Raw genomic sequence first — 18,491 nt, forward strand, 5'->3', positions numbered from 1 at the left:
CCTACATGAATGACTAGTACAAAGTACCATGCTCACACTGTGTACATTTTATTTAAATTTCATCCTCATTATTTATTTCCTCAACAGAAAAGGACTAAGAATAAACTTTAAGTTAAAATATAAAAGGCAGTCATCACACTTTTTCAGATAAACAGTCTCAGATGTGGACAGAGCATTAGAAAGCTCCAGGGAAACAGTAGAGGAGACTCCATTTATGTAATATGGTGTGCATACTTAACTTTGTCTTCCCTACTGAAGGAAACAGCACCGTAGTAAACCAGCCAATTACCCTCAAATAGCTATCCTAAAAATATGACTGCCTGAAGGTTTTAGTTCAAAGAAAAAGGAGCTCAGAGTTGCCCTGAAAAGTTTATGGGTGTTAATCTGTCAAATAATTTTACCTCAAGTCCATCTAGAGGTACTATGGCTAAGACAGAAAGAGATCACAGGTCACCTGGCATTCACGTTTGTATAATTAATTTAATAAAATACTTCCCCCTGCTCTACTGACTTAAAACACACACACACACACACACACACACACACACACATTTAAGGTTCCAAGTATATTAATTACTCTTACTCTTAGAAACGGATTCCATTTCTTAGAATGTGAAGCTTTCTGCTCTTTGCCTGTTTAATGTTTGAGAGGAAGTGTGTTTAACCTAGGAATTCTGGGGTTTTATTTGCTTTTTGTTTGTTTATGGCTCAGGTACAGTGGAAGAGAAACCGTAACTTTGTGTTTTTATGAGGTCTTTTGCGAAGTGTCTTAAACACATTATTGGACGGTGTACAATTACTAAATTATAGAGAGTGAACTGCAGTGGCTCTCAGCCCGGCATGCACACAAGGACTGCCCTGGGGACTCTGGAGTTTAAAAACAAAATGTCCAGACCAAATCCCAGGCCCATCTAATCAGAGTGTAGGGATGTGGTCTCAGCACCAGTATATATTCAAAGTGCCCCCTGCTGCACAGGAGGGTTAGAACCCGAGTTAGGGAGACAGAGCCCTGATCTGCATTTGAGTTAGCTGAGTCACTGAGCCCCAGTAAGAATGAATAACTTTCTCACAAGTTGCAGGAGACAGGGGGCTCAGTTCTCCCTCACAGTACAATTGGCACCTCTCCCTGCCCTCACTCTGTACATCCAAGGAGATAAGGCTGGGGCGGTACCCACTCTCCCCCCTGCAATGGGATAGCCTTGTCTGAACACTTTCATCTCTGAAGTGCCTGTTGTTAACAGGTGAACCAGAATTAAGAACCAACAATGTGAAAATTCTGTTAATTCTACATTTCTTAATGGGAAATAAGCAACTGCATAATGAAGGTAGTTGAAACACAGAAACCCACACCAGAAACCTGTATGTTCATGTTGACCAATGTCACTCCAATAAATTTAATTTAAAAAGAAAAAGAAAAATTCTGGCACACTTTGCTTTAGAATTGCAAGATCAAGAGTAAAAACACAAAGATTGCAAAGTAAATTAATTGTCATGTGAGTTTTTGTGGATATCAAATATATGAGTAAAGGGATGTTAAGAGGGTAAGTTGCTTTTTTAATCCATAAACACTATTTTTTTAAGATTTGGTATACTTATGAACAGGGAGTAAAAATAGGAAGCACATGCTGAAAATCTGTTTCGTTTTTGTCATTGTTTTAATTAAAGCCTTCAGTCTTACAAATGATCAAAGTGACTTACTGTCCCTCATTCTGTGGAATGTAAATTTTTATTGTACACCATTCAATTTCCACTTCTAAATAAAGGAAAGAATACAGAGATGAAAAGCCTTCCTAAAAAGCTCCATATAAAAACATGATAGTTGAATTTAGTGTGTGTACATGGTTTGAATGATTCGCAGGACAAGGAATACAGTAGGTAATGATCTTAAAATAACCCACTACTTTTCAAAATTTGATTTATCATTTAACCTGGAAAACAGAAGGTGAGACTAAATCACATATTTCAATATCAGTACTCAAAAGATGACATCCAACTGTTGTGAATTACTAAACTGATCCTAAATTCAATGAGGTTTACAAAATAATTAGCTTAATGGAAACTAGAAGTTCTTAGGCCCTACTTTAAGAAGCACCTGCATATTCTGAAAAACATGATGAATTTCAGTTGAACTGAAACCCGATTCCTTTAATCTCTGAAATTGTGCTTGCCCAATTCATTCTTCAAAGTTATATTCAACATCTGGTCAACAGTGTCACTGAACACAACAGTAACCTAAATTATTCTTTTTAATTTTATATTCTGTGGGGGTTTTTCATTGCTGCTATTTTTCCTTCACTTAGCTATAGCATATTAAGCTAATTCATGCTTTTGTCTTAGTTTTGGAAAAAATTATATGCCAACATCTAAGCAACAGATACCCCTCTATCTTAATTTAAAGTAACTATGAGGTTGCACACTACAATAGCAAATTTGTAATCAACTTAAAGATGATGCCTTAAAAGTACAATTAAACATGTCATAACAGAAGAAAACTCTGAGGACTACAAATAGGACCATGCTTGCTGGGGTTTTAAACAGTGGTAAGACTAAGAAAAATCGCCACCCAGTGCTGTAAATGGTAACTGCAATTTGTTTTTGTGTAAAATGAGTACCCTGGAGGATTACTTCAACTTCATTACTGAATGAATGAATATCCTTTACCTTCTTATGTGAATAGGAGCTGGTTACGTGGGAAAGGATGTTTTTCTACTAGGCTGTTTTTTTCCCTTATTCTTATTTAGCACATTTGACATTTTACAAAGTCTTTGTAAACCTCAACAGAGAAAAAGTGTTCCATCCCAAAGTGAGCTAATTGTATATGAACAGCCCAGATATTCCTATTATCAACAAAAGTGCCTAAGCTCTGCTTGACCCTGAATTTAGCAACTCAGCAACACCATCTAATAACTGTGGCCTAAGACCTATTTGTGTTAAGCAGAAAAGCTTACCTAGGGGAAAGGTATTCTCAAGTGGAAAAAAATAGATAATTTATTCTTCTAACAACATAATTTACTCTGACCTTATTAGAAACAGGTTATAAAGGCCACGTAAGATGATAATCTAAAAAATTCTGTAGATTACATATTGATAAGAAGTTGTTACCATAATATAATCATGTTTCTAAGTCTTTAGTTTGTTGCCTCATTTAGAAATTAATAGATAAACACACAAAGGCAATCATATACATTTATTTGCCTGCAATGTTATCTATTGCCACAAGGACAAAGAAAGTTATGTGAACACATGATAACCAAAATACACGTGTGTAAGTATGGGGCCATGTTAATAATAGCATTTCATACCTAGTATTTGTCCTACTTGACATTTTCCAAAATATTTTCCATAGTATGCTGAAACTACAGCAGATATAGTGTATGTCAGTATAGAACCATGTGATAAAAAGAGCAACTCAGCAGAACAAATCAGTTTTTTTAAAAGAAGACATTATCATTCTATTTTTAAAGATAATGAACTATATTCCTAATAATCCGTCCTGACTTTTATCAGTCAATTCAGTTAAGTCCTTCACTGTCAAAGGATTCCTTTTTTACTAACTAAACAATGTATACCGTCTTCCAATCTCAACCTCATTAAGGAGATTATGGATTTCTGCAATATTTTCATATACTTAAAGTATTAAATAGTAAAAATTGGGGGGTATCAAAATTTAAACCCAAACTTTATGAACAATAATATACCATCCTCCTTTATTAAAATAACAACAAAAAATCAGTACTTTCTCTTTTAAACAATAAAAAACACAATTTCTTTTTTTAATCTTAAAATGTCAATAATGTCTTAAAATTAAAAATGACATTTTTTAATGACATTTAAAAATGTGACATTTTAAAAAATGGATAGCTTAGTGTTCAGGAGGGCAGGAGGTAGGCTCTGAAGTCCTGGGCTAATTCCAGATCTGCTATGTGTTAGCTGGAGGAACTTGGAAAACCTAAGTCCTCACCTGTATACGGAGAGAGAATACCACCACTTCACTCCCTAAGCAATTTACACACATTAACTCATTGAATCCCCTCAGCGACCCTATGGGGTGGGTACTGTTATCATGTTCATTCTCTAGAGAAGCTAAATGACACCCAGGAGGTTACATAACTTGCCCAAAATAGTGAAGGGCGGCAGATACACCACCCAAAAAATGTGCCACTTTGGCATAAGGATAATTTTGAACTGAAAGCAAGAGATAAAACCCCCATGTGAAAGATGCCAGGAAGAAAGAGGCATTCTTATCACCGGAGATGGGGAGTCGAGGCCAAGAGAACTATACAGACAGAACTTGTTAAAATAACTCTGATCTTCCACTAGTCTCCCCACATATTTTAGTCACTTTCCCACAATTGCCTCTTTACTCAACCTGGCATATAAGCACTTGGGTTTTTACCACTTCTTTTGGTCTTCACTCTTCTATGAGGGCTGTCATGGACATGTAAACATCTGTGTGCTTTTCTCCTACTAATCTGTCTTATGTCTATTTAGTTCTCTAAACATATATCCTTTAAATAGCTATTAGATAACAAAAGGAATAATACTGATTTCTAACCATGAAACACAGGAAAAAGCAAGGTCTGCTGCCTATGTTAAGACGACAGAGGTGTTCTAAAATCAAGAATACAGAACAGAGTTTGGAAAAATCAGGCTTTGTGGAAGCATATTTCTGAGAGAGGAATTTATTGTGAAACTCCTGAGAAAGCAGAAACTTCACAGAAGACCAGAGACATCGCTGCAGTTTTTCTGTTAGTGAGGCTAATACATTATGATGTGAAAGGGAAGCAACATTGGCAGCTTTCAAGGAACGGAAACAAAATAGATCCAGAGACATAGAAGCATGGAACACACTGCTGAGTCTCAGAGGGAAGGTGGGGGTGGGTGGCTGAGTGGGAAGATATCAACCAAAGAACTTATATGCATCTATGCATAACCCATGGACACAGACAATATGGTGGTGAAGGCCTGGATTGGGGGAGAGGGCTATAAGGGATCAATGGAGGGAAAGGGGACATATGTAACACTTTCAACAATAAAGATTTTAATTTTTTTTTAAAAAAGGAACTTGGGGTTGACAGAGCCAGTTCTGACTGTGAAGCCAAGGCACTAATTCCTGACATGCTGAGAAAGGCCTGATAAGCAGTCGTGTCCACAGCACCCCACAGTACCCCAGCCAAAAGGCTCCTCAGAAAATTCACTGGCCCTGGTCAGACTGCGCCCCACTATTTTGCCTCCGGTGTAGGGGATCTGGTTAGAGAAAAAAACAACTCTGAGCTCCCCAACCACGGCCCCTGTCCTAGGTCACAGAAGCAGATTCAGGAAAACACACAGGCCTGCCAGAGCCTGACTGTGGAAGACGCAATATCTAAGGTAACATTTAGCTGGAGAAAATCTACTCTGATCTTCCAGAGATTCAGGCCAAGAACTGGAAGAGGGCCGGAGAGAGAAAACCTCCGTGTCCTGTCTGCATGGGACCGGATCCTACAGACAAAGGCTGAAGAGGCAGAGAGCCACCCACCATACCTGTGAATGTGTGGGGTCAAGGTATGGCGGGAGCCTGGCTGCCAGAGGGTCTAAGCTGAAAATTCAGGATCGCCCTTAACTCCTGCCGATGCCCGGGGGGACCCTACTCGGACTGGGCCAGGACGAAGGAAGAGGTTGGAAACCAGACTCTGGAAGGGAAGACATCTGAGGAACATCCCAGAGAGTAAACCCCCTATGAGTGCATGCAAATCATCTCAGAGAGGAGCCCGGATCTGGTGGGAGGAGGTCCAGGTGGGAGAGGATGGGAGCCACTGGGGGAAACTGGGTTCTGTCCTCACCAGAATCCACATCTCCTCCTCAGGGAAAGACACCATGACATGAAGGAAGGTTTGTGTGTCTTTTACAGAATTCCCCAGGGAAAAAGCATAGATACTGGTTGAAAGAAATATTTTCTAAAATCACTTAAATCCTAATAAATAGTAGTAATAATTTTACAATAGGAGATAAACTAGGCTTAAACATTTAGGAGACACTAACATTAGATTGAAAAGTGTATTGCATTCAGCAAATATTTCTATTTCAGATGCCTAATGTAACTTAAGATGCGAATTTAAAAAGCAAGGCTTGCTATTTATAAAACAACTTGAAATTATCAAGGATTCTTCATGAATTTTGGTTTTTCACAACTAAAGAGGTTGACTGGCATATCAGAGAGAGAAAAACGGGGTAATTTTATAAATTTGATTTTCAGGTCATGGCCAAAGCAATTTATAAGAAGAGTATGGCTTGATGACAATATTCTAAATGACTCATGAACTTTATAGATTTAATATAAATTAATTCTGGAATTACTGGGAAATAATTTTTAAAAATAAAGCCTATAATTTTCAAGTAATTTTTTTAAAAGGAAAAATAATCCATGTAATTGCGATTTCATCTCTTAACAGAAACTCACCTAAAAGGACAAACCCATCTGCTTCCGTGTCTGACGCCAAAGGCTTTTTCGGTTCCACAGGCTTCCTGAAGAAGTGAAACATCGCTGCGGCCAGGGTCTGAAACAGAAACACTATATAATGTCAAACTCAAACGAAACTGTAAAACTCCTACCCTTTCTAGCAGCAAGCCAAATATACAGATATCACAGTAACTACTTTTTAGGAATTCTATTACCAGGCTTAAAAGCACGAGCCCTCCTCTCCGGGTGTCAGAAGACAAAGCCAGAAATTAAGGTGCATGGACTTCCAGGGTCAAGTGAATCCTGTCAACTGCTCTCAATTTTTGAAAATGCAAGAAACAATCCAAGAAATCACTCCAGGAAAAAGGAAAATCAACAGATAGCACCACAACCTGGAAGGATCTTGCTGAACATAAACATCAATCATACACTGATTGAGGAAAGGAAAAACAGAACAAAACCAAAAGAACCTGTCATGATGTCACAACTAGCTTGAGGCTCATAGAACTGAGACCGCCTGAGAAAAAGAAGGCATGTCAGGCACCCTCTCCAGTTGGTGATCGGATTCAGACACTCAAGAGCTGTAGCCACTGGAAGGCTGAAGCCAACTTCAAATCCCCATCAGGGCAGATCTTTGTGTTGGTGAGATTATTGTGTGCTACACCCAAACCACACACACACACACACACACACACCCCTCCTCTTCAACCTCCCATCCCTGCACATTCAGAAAGGCCAACAATTCCTAGAAAACAAATGGGAAGGAAGTTTAAGGGACTTGCAAGGACACATCACACTCTAAGGACAGTCCCTATAAACAGAGCCGTGTAACAGACAAAGAAAGGAATAATCGTGGTGGCAGCAAATGCTCCACATTTTTGTTTCCATATTTTCCACCCAAACCAGAAGATCAAGCAGGGAGGGTTAGTAAAGATTTGATCTCAGCGAAAGCCTTCTAGAAACTGTGACTTGAACTGGGATTTGTGCAGGTCGACCCGCCCTGGGCTGCAGATCCAGATGGTAAGGGAGCCTATTTGCTGTTCGAAAACACATCTGGCAGATTTCACTTTTTAAAGGGGTGAAAAAAACAGAGAAGAAAAAAACACCAGCCATGGGAAAAAGAAAATGTTCCAGTTGAGGGAAGGAGCAGCCTCTGAAATCCTCAAAGATTTCTGCCTGGACAAAGTGATGGATCCAAAAGAAAAGCCTGTAAATAGTTTGGCACCCTCAACAGAGCACAGGGGACATGGCCTCTATGAAACTGGTAGAAAACAAGATTAGATGAAAAAGCAAAAGGAAAAGATAAGGAATGGGATAAAAAAAAATGACTGAGTAAGATCAGAGAAACCCACGCAAGAAAGAAATGATATCAAAAAATAATTGGTTGGTTTACATCAGGAATGCAAGAAAATTGAGTTCAAGTTCAGACTTAAAAGACCGGAAGAGGCAAGTAACTCCTCAACCCCAAACGGTTAAAAATAAAACGAAGAAGGCCTTTGAAGGAACAAAAGCTGATTAAAATTCAACCTCGGCTAAGGATGAAATCAAGGGTGCAGCCACCGGACATGAACACCCCTGTGCGGATTACTGCGGCCCTCAGTACATTCTTTCACTTAGGATACATGCATGGTTCAGGAAAAAGAGACAAGGGGTGGGTCTCCAACTGAAAGCCGGTGGAGAAAAAGATACCCTCAAATAAGTAAAGAAGGAGGAGGTACATGGAGGGGTAAATGAGAAAGATAGAAAAGCTAAGTTCTATCTAGCCAAAATTATAGGTCTGGCTATTGATACATGAAGCTGACTAGGATCAGAGAAGTGAGTGCCATGTTTGAGAGCTGTGATGCCAAAATAACCAGCCATCTGGAGGAAAAGAGGACCGCGACCCGACAGACAGAGGAAGCTGCCCCCAAAGAAGGCCTGTTCTCCCGGCCAACCTCAGGGTAGCCAAGAAGTTACCAGAAAGGGAAGAAAAAAAAGGGAGGAGCCAATAGCCATGGAGAACAACGGACTGAGGGGGGCGGGCTCCTCCAGGAAGCAGAATCTGGGCGTAATAAATAAACATTCTCCAACCCAAGGTGAGATCCCCCAAATGCCTGCTCAGTGGGATTTCAGAATTGCTACTGCTCTGGGACTGCTATCTACAGGGTATCCCTGCAAAATATAGACACACTTTAACAACTGATAGCTCAGTTTTGAAAATGAAATGTATTTTAATAAACATTGCCTTTATAATATTCAAAGTGTGTGCATACAATTTGGGGAGGTGTTTTTTTTTATTATTATTTCCCATCCCTCCCCTTTCTGAATGGGCGTTATCTTTCCCAGTTCCACAAGGTCGGAGGGGACACAAGGGACAGAACACTGGTCTTTTTAGTTCATGAAGTCTCCAGACCAAGAGGTGCCACATCTGGATCTGGTGAAGAAATACTGAACTTTGAGCACGATGCTATGACTGAATGGGGCAATTTGGGTTACGGACCTTGGGAAGGGGTGTCACTTTGCCTATGGCAGGGAGAGAGAGCTGAGTACATGGCGGCCACAAAGGAGAACCCCAGAATCATGAGGGCTGTTCACTGGCTCTTTGCCTTATTGAGACAGATCAGGACTGCAGTCGTCTGCCCTCCTGAAGTAGGTGTGGCCATGTCGCTTGCTTGGTTCACCTGTCACGTGCCATTAGATTGTTAGAACAAGGAGCTTTGTGGCCAGAGGAAGAGAGGCCCTTTAAAAATTTGTTCCTGTTCTAATGTATAAAGAAAAGTCTTTGAACAGAAAGGACTCAAATTCCCAATACCTTTTAATGCCTGGCCACAAAACAGACCTGGAACCAACACGGAAAACACTACATAGTTCTGGTATGTCATTCTCAAGCCCCCCCGCCCTCCAATTTTAGGTATGTTGTTAGGAAAGCCAGACCAAACTCAGCTGTAGTACCAGAATCTCCTTTTAATGCAAGTATATTGTACGGAATTTATAACTTAAGTAACTAAGTGAAGCATTGAAGTTTTTCATGACCTAAAACATAAAGCTGAAACCATCTACAGGCTGCAGCAGTTTGTTGAAAGTATGACTTACTGGCAATGCATAATGTTATATTCCATCCCTTTAGAGCATCATAAAATTCCAGACAAAGTTGGAGGAGGGATAATTTAGGCTCCAGGAGTCAAGAAATTTCCAGGCCTGGAGAAAACAGGTCAGGAATAAGAAAGGTAGCAGAGACAGTAACAATAACTCAGAATGCAGCAAGAACTGGTTTCCTACAAATAGCCATTGGAAATAGCTCTAAAATGGTTACAAAAATACCAGTCACCCTCACACCTAGTATCCTGCCAACCTGACCATCATCTTAACTCCTTCCTCTACAAGGTTTTCCCTGGAAACATGGTCAATTTTCCACTACAAGTCTCAAGATTCCCTTATATGATCAATTCTGCTGCTGACATTAATGATAGGAACCTCAACGCAGTCTACAGAAATTGCTCCATGCATGAAAAGACTATGTCTGAGACCCTAAAATCTATAATCAAAGTATCTTTATGCCTTGACATTTTTTTCATGTCACTGAAAAACACATACAGTGTAAGAAACATTTATCCTGGGAGGGCTGGCAATGACCATGCTAAGATCTCCCGCCTGGGAGCTCATTCTCACAGGGGGAAAGCGCATGGGTAGGTCCCCACTCCAGCAGCCAGATTTTGTTACCTTGCCAAAGGCTAGAGAGTGGGACGGAAAAGGGGAGTAACTGCAAACCCCACTATCTGTCAAAATGCTCTGCACACTCTGTGTTATGTAAGATCTCTATAATTCTTCACCAAGCTTAAGAATTGAAGTAGGTGACATACTGGCCCAAGTTCAAGTGGTTAGGAAATAGCAGTGCTAGAATTTTACACCAAATCCCTCTGGCACCCAAACTGGATGCTTTTCATCAATAAAGCACCAGAGAGAAGGAGCCTCTCACCCTTAGGACATTTGTGTTACATTTTAATACATTTCCCAATATTAGTCAAAAACACTGGGTTAACTTCATGTTTTGTCTCTATTAATCCCTACCCTCCCAGCCTTGCTCAGCTCTATGTTCTGAAGACCTTTATGACTTCCTCAACACCTGTGTTCAAGACCTTCACCTACTTTTTATTTTAGAAACATCCATTAAGTGTTTAGGCCAGATACTGACAGAGCACTGCAAATGCAGCACTCGACTTATATTTAGGGTAGACAAACTGCAACCCCCGCCTCCCACATCTGCGGCACCCCTCGGCACCCCTCGGCAAAAGGCAGAGGCACTTTGGAGCCTCATCCCCAAGTGGAGGAGGCCTGTAACAGTCTTGCTGCCCCAGGCCTAGTGTATGGTAAGCCCCAGCCCGCATTGCTCTGATGCATGTGACCTTGACATTTGGGCTTCTTTTGCTTGGAGTTCTCAAGCATGTTCTCGTCTTGTTTCCTTGCTTATGATTATCAGTATTTTTAAAATTGTCTACAGTGAGAAAAGTCTACATTTAGAAACAGAAAAAATTACCAAAATTTATTCTGAAAAATACATTATCATCTAGCAGCAGCATTCTTGCCTGGCTGAGCTAGGAGCCGATTTAGAATAATACCTCCTAATTTTCAAACATGAGAATCCTGAAGCTGCCTGGCATGGGAGATAAAGAATACACATGCCCAAGCCACAGACAGATTTGCAAGTCCCAAATCTGATATAGGATGTGTGTGTATAAATACGTAAAGATGTGTGTATATGAAAACATAAAGAACTGTTAAAACTCACTAATGAGAAAACAAATTAATAAAGACTGGGCAGAAGACATGAACAGACATTTCACCAAAGAAGACATGTGAGTGGCAAAAAAAAAAAAAAAACCACATGAAAGAATGCTCAACATCATCAGTCAAAAGGCAAAGGCAATGAGATACCATTACACACCCATAAAATATTTAAAATTGAAATGGCTTGCCATGCCCAGTGTTGGCAAAAATGTGGAGCAACTGGAACTCTTGTGCACTGTGGTAGGTGTGTGATATAGTACAATTACTCTGAACAACAGTTTAGTAGTTTCTTAAAAACATAAACATACACCTACCATATGACCCAGACCTTCTCCTTCTAGGTATTTACCTAAGAAAAATGAAGGCATATGTCCACAGTTGTACACAAATGTTATACAGCTTTCCTTTGTAATAGCCAAAAACTGGAAACAAGCCAAATGTGTAACAGATAAATGGATAAACAAACTGTGGCATATCCATAATACTATTCAGCAAGAAGAAAGCATGAAGTCCTAAGATAGGCTACAACATGCATGAATATCAACAAAACTAAGCAGAGTGAAAGAAGCCAGGCTAAAGAGAGTTTATACTGCGCGATTCCATTTGTATGAACTTCTACAAAATGCAAACTAATGTATAAGGACAGAAAGCAGATCAGTGGTTGCCTGGGGAATGGGGAGGCGCAGGCAGGGATCACAAAGGGGCGCAAGGAAACTTGTGAGGGTGAACTACAATATTGTGTAGTTCACAATTATTCCAAAAACTGTCTCAAACCTATTAATCTACTTTGTATATGTTACAGATACAGTCTTTGTATTTTTTTTTAAAAAAATGCTTTTCTCTAAGGATTCACACAAAACTTGAAAATAAAAGAGCAGTGGCTTCACTGTTTTCATTGTAGACACAGGCTGCACATACAGGACTAGCTGACTGCTAGGCAGGCAGATCCTATTGCCCTCAAGGGGAGGAGAGTAAGGCAAGTTATAGATTTATTTTTTCCTATTATTCTAAGGCTTACCTTTTAAGAAATATTTCCCATGACAAACGAATTAAAGGATTAAGGAAACCTCATTTTTTCAACTTGCTTATCTTCTTTCAATTTCAACAGACTACTAAATAATGTAAATATATCACATAAACTGAAATTTTATGTGTGACCAATAGATAGATCAATAGACGAGAATATATGTACACACACATATTTTTCTTCACATTTGTGCCCAAATCCAATAAATATTTATATTTCATACTGCTACAAAAATTAAAATATTTTTTTTAATATATTTTATTGATTTTTTACAGAGAGGGAGAGAGGGAGTTAGAAACATCGATGAGAAAGAAACATCGATCAGCTGCCTCCTGCACACCTCCTACGGGGGATGTGCCCACAACCAAGGTACATGCCCTTGACAGGAATCGAACCTGGGACCTTTCAGTCCACAGACCAATGTTCTATCCACTAAGCCAAACAGGTGAGGGTGACGAAATTAAAATCTTGAACAATGTTTTAATCTTCCTCCACATCTTCTGTATGGTGGGTTATGAATTGCATGATTATGTAAGAATAATACAAATTTAGATAACAAGTTTACTAATTTATTCTGAGAGATATCAAAAAAGGAGGTGACCCATGCTTTTGGTAGTGTTAATCTTGGGAGACACTACACAGTATAAAACATTCCAGAAGAATCAATGAGAATTAGAAGAGCCCTGGTAGACTTCACAAATAGGTAGCCTTGAGTTTAACTTCATCCGATGGTTTGGGCATAGTTATAAAGAAGAAGCCTTTCCTATAAAAAGGATCACTATGAATAATAACACGATGTGTTCTTTGGGAGTGACCTCAACAGAGACATGTAGATAAGCAATAGAAAATAAGACTACGAAAAAAAGGCACAGAGAAATTATTGAAAGAACTAAAAAGTCAAGGAAATATTAGAATATCCGGAGTGGTATATAGGATTTGTTTACTATTATTGCGTAGTCTGACTTTTGAATTTACCACCTCTGGATTCTACTGAAGAGCTCAGTTGTTTCTACTGCTTTGAAATGTGAAATATAGTTAATATTTTAGTCCTGGTGTGACAGCCAAGTATAATGGTTTTGCAAACCAGCCTTCTATGAGACAAGGAGTGAAGGAGAGCGGCGGCCTGGTCCAGTGGTTCTCAACCTGTGGGTCGCGACCCCTTTGGGGGTCGAACGACCCTTTCACAGGGGTCGCCTAAGACCATCGGAAAACACATATATAATTAGATATTGTTTTTGTGATTAATCACTATGCTTTAATTATGTTCAATTTGTAACAATGAAATTGGGGGTCACCACAACATGAGAAACTGTATTAAAGGGTCGCGGCATTAGGAAGGTTGAGAACCACTGGCCTAGTCTAAAGAAGACACCTGTAGGGAGGGAGATGCCCAGGGAGCCCAGTGGAAGAGCCCTTCCCTAAAAGGCTTGCGAGATCTTGATTGAGGAAAGAGTGAAAAGTCTTTTGAAGGTGCTGAGCTGGGAAAGTCTGTAATCAGATGTGCCCTTGCTATGGTCACCATAAACGACAACAAAAGAAAAACAGGACCAGACTGAAGCTATGGCTTAAAGGCATCTCTCCCCCTGAAGAGGATCCCAAGGCATCGAAGAACCACTGGGAAATGTAGCTTGAAGGTCTCAAGTTGCCTGTGCCAGAAGGTCCTCCCCTGTAATGCCTGAGTGTGGGACTCGGCCGGGACTTGAACTGCCGCTGTCACCAGTCCTCTCAGAGATAACCTTTTAGCTGAAGTATTTGTTTTATACTATTGGATCCTGTCTGGTAGGTTTTCCAATTTATTTGCTTTTTCAAATGAAACAAGCAGGGTTTCTAATCATAAAAGTAATTTCTATTTTGTGTATGTGAAAGGAGAACAAGTTTGTATATTCTTAGAAAGAAAATATAGCAGACACACCAAACCTAACAGTTGTTATTAGGATGCACAACCAGTTTATATTTATTCACTCTATGGTTCTTTTTGTAGTATTTGCCTTTTTCTAAGCTAAATGTCATGTTATTTTACAGTAATACTTTGAGTGATACTTTTGAGTTCTCTTTTGAACCCATTATACTAAAAATTAAAAAAATAATAGAAGGTACCATTGGCAGCACCAACCAGTTCCATAAAGGAATGTGCGCGCAGTGTTACCAAGTTTGATTTTTCAAGACAAACTGGATACCTACAATTTTGAAAAATCTGGTTTCCAAAGGATAGCAACAAATTCAAAATGTTTAAGAATATTCTGCAGAATGCCTAAATCCTTTCAAACTGGATTTGGCCTTTAGATGGCAAAATTTTAGACCAATAAGAATGTGTTTAAAAGTGTAAATCTAATCACAGTAAGAAACAATTGTGAAAGACTTAGGCATGTAGTGGATATTCTGGCTAGCTCATCTATCTGCTTATCTTCACCCCCGGTTTTCTTTGACTAGGTTATGCAGTAACTCTATCGGAGGTGATGTGTATGACACTGACAGTCATGTAAATAAGCCCTGTCTACAGAAGTGTGCCTGGAAGACTGCATTAACTTCTGTCCTGAGGATAGTGACTGGTTTTGCACCCATTTATAAAATGGACATCCCCTCATTCTTCTATAAGTACTTTGAGTGATACTTTTGAGTTCTTTTGAACCCATTATAATATCTTACTAATTCCTTAATTAATGAGTAACGTCTTTTTTTAATATATTTTTATTGATTTCAGAGAGGAAGCGAGAGGGAGAGATAGATTCTCATCATTCTCAACATCAATGATGAGAATCATGGATCGGCTGCCTCCTGCACGCCCCCTACTGGGGATTGAGCCTGCAACTCAGGCACGTGCCCTTGAATGGAATCGAACCCAGGGCCCTTCAGTCCACAGGCTGATGTTCTTGCTCTGAGCCAAACCAGCTAGGGCATGAGTGACGTCTTTGACAGGTTTTAATATTTGTACGAAAGATGTGATTTGATCCTGTTTAAAAATGTATCCATTAACTTCAGACTACCAATTAGGATCCCAAAGATTGTACCCCTGTCTTTCTATCCCACCTTGGTATTTTTCTTTTTGAAGTTTTGTGACATTGGTGTAACATCTGGGAGGATAAGGAATAGAGGATCAGGGAAAGACATGTAAACTGATGTCACATATGAGCTCCACAGAACTTCTGAAAGTCAATTAATGAAATTAAAGTATTAACATAAGTTTATTTCTTCCTCTCTTATTTATACCCAGACACACAAAAAAGGCAAAAAACAACAACAACCCGCTCAAGGAATAACATAAACAAAGAACTGAATCTTGAATCCATAGATTTTTTTCAAACTCCAGGTCCAAACTCTTTAGAGGATGTAAACTCAGCCTACTGAGTCATGGCCAGATTTATTAACAGAATGAAACAGGAAAAAGAAAAGGAGAAAAGGAAGCGGAAGCATAAATATTATGAGAGAGAATCATATATGATAATGTGCTATGAACATTTGCTTTGGGATACATGGACAAGGTCATTGAAATGTATTTCTTAATTTGGGTTGCCAGCAAAAAAATTTCAAAGCCGCTAATCATACTTTGGTGCTCACATATCCCCTAAAAATGTTTTGAAAACTTTATGTGTCCCCCTGCCCCCCGCCCCGCCCCGCCTTGTACCTTTTAAGTTGTCATCTAAAACTTTCCATTCAAAATTATAAAAGATGTAATTTCTAGCATATTATAAATATTTATATGTTGTAATAAAGCCAAGATATCATTCTTTTACATTTATCCAATGAATTATAAACACTATAACGTCTTTATACACACCATCAACCATTTAAAAAATAGATGAACAAGTTCTTTTGTGACAGCAGGAAATTTTACATTGTTCTTTTTCTCCTTGAACTCTTACTTCCATTTCCACTGGCCTGGAGTAGCTCAGAGATGGCCCCAGAACCCATGCAGCTTTTCTAACATATCCAGATGAATACAAGGTGGTGGTGGCAGCCTCATTTTTAAGAAAGCCTGTCCACTAATTTAAAACTCCTAACAGTTCACTGCTCACCTAACTGGGAAAGTAACATCATGCGCATGTATAACAGTCATTAAAAATGTGAATTGCCGAAACCGGTTTGGCTCAGTGGATAGAGCGTCGGCCTGCGGACTGAAAGGTCCCAGGTTCAATTCCGGTCAAGGGCATGTACCTTGGTTGCGGGCACATCCCCAGTAGGGGGTGTGCAGGAGGCAGCTGATCGATGTTTCTCTCTCATCGATGTTTCTAACTCTCTATCTCTCTCCCTTCCTCTCTGTAAAAAAATCAATAAAATATATTTTTAAAAAAATTTTTGAATTGACGTGATCTAATAAAATCACTTCCCTAATATGACTGTCTAGTTGCTTTTAGCAAATTCAGAAATTAAACGCGTATTATTTTTAGCCAAAACAGAACATCTAAACTACTCAAAAAGTCGGCGGTCTGGAGCTACAAGTGCATGATTATAAAGCATTGGGCAAGGGAGGATTCCGGAAGAAGGCAAAGGAGGTCCCTGGGCCTTCACAGTGTAGCTTTCAACAGGGGCTAAGCTGGGATATTTTTTCTTGATTTTATAGCTTTTTTCTTGATCCTTATAGTTTAAATCCTTCCCTATTTTATTTCATATTATATTAAAGGCCGAAAAGCTTTTCAGAAATGGGACAGGTAGGATTCAAACATGATATCCTTAAACAAAGTACCAGAAATCTAGGTTAGAATCCTGGGGGTGGAGAGGCTGCCAGTTTATCACAAGGGATGATTTTAACAGTTGGCCTTGTTGCCATGGAGAGCAGCACAGGCTTCATTTGATCATCGCAACGGCCAGCTACTGATCACTCCTGTAAGATACCCACCACCAGAGACGCTTTGCAATCATTAGCTATCACTAGAATAACAAAATCCTGCTATCCTAGAAGCATTACATTATCTGGAATTATTCACTTTCTGGAATTTTCTCTAGCAGAATTGCTTTCCAAGCATATGATAAAGGCATCTTGAACAGTCACAAGTTGGCCCAAGAAAATTTTAGAACAAAACCTTCATTCTTCTCAGACCATCTCACTAAGGTAAAACCAACCTCATAGAAATTGACCCATCTTCATTACTTTGTAAATAAATATGACCCCCAAAGTTTCTATTAGAATCAACAAAGAAGTTTTGTGTACTTTTGTTGTTGGATTTCGGGATTTTTGTTTGTTTTCCTTTTAATTACCCTATTATTTTCAGAATCAAAAATGGTAGCCTGGCAGTGGTAAAAACTGACTACCTTTCCTTCTACTGTCCCTTATTCAAAAAAAGAAAAATAGAACAGTATAATAAAGTCTCCTCTGATTTACTAATTTGGCAGGGGGGGGTAGGGGGTGGAGGGACAGGGGGAGTCTCCCAGTACATTAGACCCAGGTTTCTCCATCTCTTTATTCTTAGTGTTTTGGTCCAGACAATTCTTTGTTGTAACTTACTTCTCTGTGTGATCACCTAGTATATGATACACTTTAGCCAAGACATCTTAATATCAAGAGGTTTTATTTAAAAAAGAAAACAACAACAAGTTCCCTCTCTTTAATGCCGGACATGTGGCACCATAGATTATTTTTTCTAAATAGTGTGGGAGATGTAGACATTTAGAAGATAAAGTTGTTGCTTTCTGGAGCTTATAAATAAACTGTACTTGTAATTTATATCACTTGGGTCTCAAGAATATAATTTAAAGACTTTAGTGTTGTCCCAACTCTTCTAAATTAATGATACAATGATATGATATATTTTTATGTTTTAATGAAATTACAGACATAATTCTAACACACAAAAAACAAAACACATTTTGGTTTGGGCTTAAATAACACTGAACCTACCTATACAATACTAATTTCTACCCACTGCATTCAATGTTGCAACTCTGAAATGAAAAAAACACACACAGCATACTAAAAAAGACTTCAGACAACTCTAACAAAACACACCTCTTCACATAAAACAAATGTCTTAGATGAGTAAACACATTTAAATAGTGTCTTAAGGGAGAAGGAAGTCATCCGATGTAAGGCCACACCTCTTTACGCTCTCTATAGCACAGGGAAAACCTAGAATGAATAAAAATAAAAATAAAACATTATTCAGTGTCAGTCTTTAAATTGCTCTATTTGCTCACTTAAATTCATTTAACACACAACAGGAACCCTTGTATTCAGCTTCCAAAAGGTCTCATCATTTGACTTTCAATACAATCTAACTGCAGTATCAAGACTTTAATTCCTACCCGCCCACCCCCATCCCCACCCCC

General features: G+C 39.0%; 1 protein-coding gene across 13 annotated transcripts in view; it reads right to left on the reverse strand.

Annotated features, from left to right (window-relative positions):
* Nucleotides 1-18,491, reverse strand: part of UMAD1 (UBAP1-MVB12-associated (UMA) domain containing 1) — a 188,437-nt gene that overhangs the window by 160,334 nt on the left and 9,612 nt on the right. For 7 of the 13 annotated variants that reach the window (XM_036328067.1, XM_036328064.1, XM_036328063.1 and 4 more), the window contains 2 exons: nt 18,172-18,291; nt 6,440-6,536 (listed from right to left, as the gene is read on the reverse strand). In XM_036328067.1, coding sequence (XP_036183960.1) covers nt 6,440-6,536; nt 18,172-18,243 — 169 coding nt within the window. In that variant the 5' untranslated portion in view covers nt 18,244-18,291. Of the gene's footprint in view, nt 1-6,439; nt 6,551-9,511; nt 9,617-18,063; nt 18,292-18,491 lie in introns of those variants that run through there. The other 6 variants (XM_036328074.1, XM_036328072.1, XM_036328075.1 and 3 more) reach the window with 4 other exon arrangements.

The sequence above is a fragment of the Myotis myotis genome, unplaced genomic scaffold (assembly GCF_014108235.1).
Source record: "Myotis myotis isolate mMyoMyo1 unplaced genomic scaffold, mMyoMyo1.p scaffold_m19_p_11, whole genome shotgun sequence".
In the NCBI taxonomy this organism is placed as follows: Eukaryota; Metazoa; Chordata; class Mammalia; order Chiroptera; family Vespertilionidae; genus Myotis; species Myotis myotis.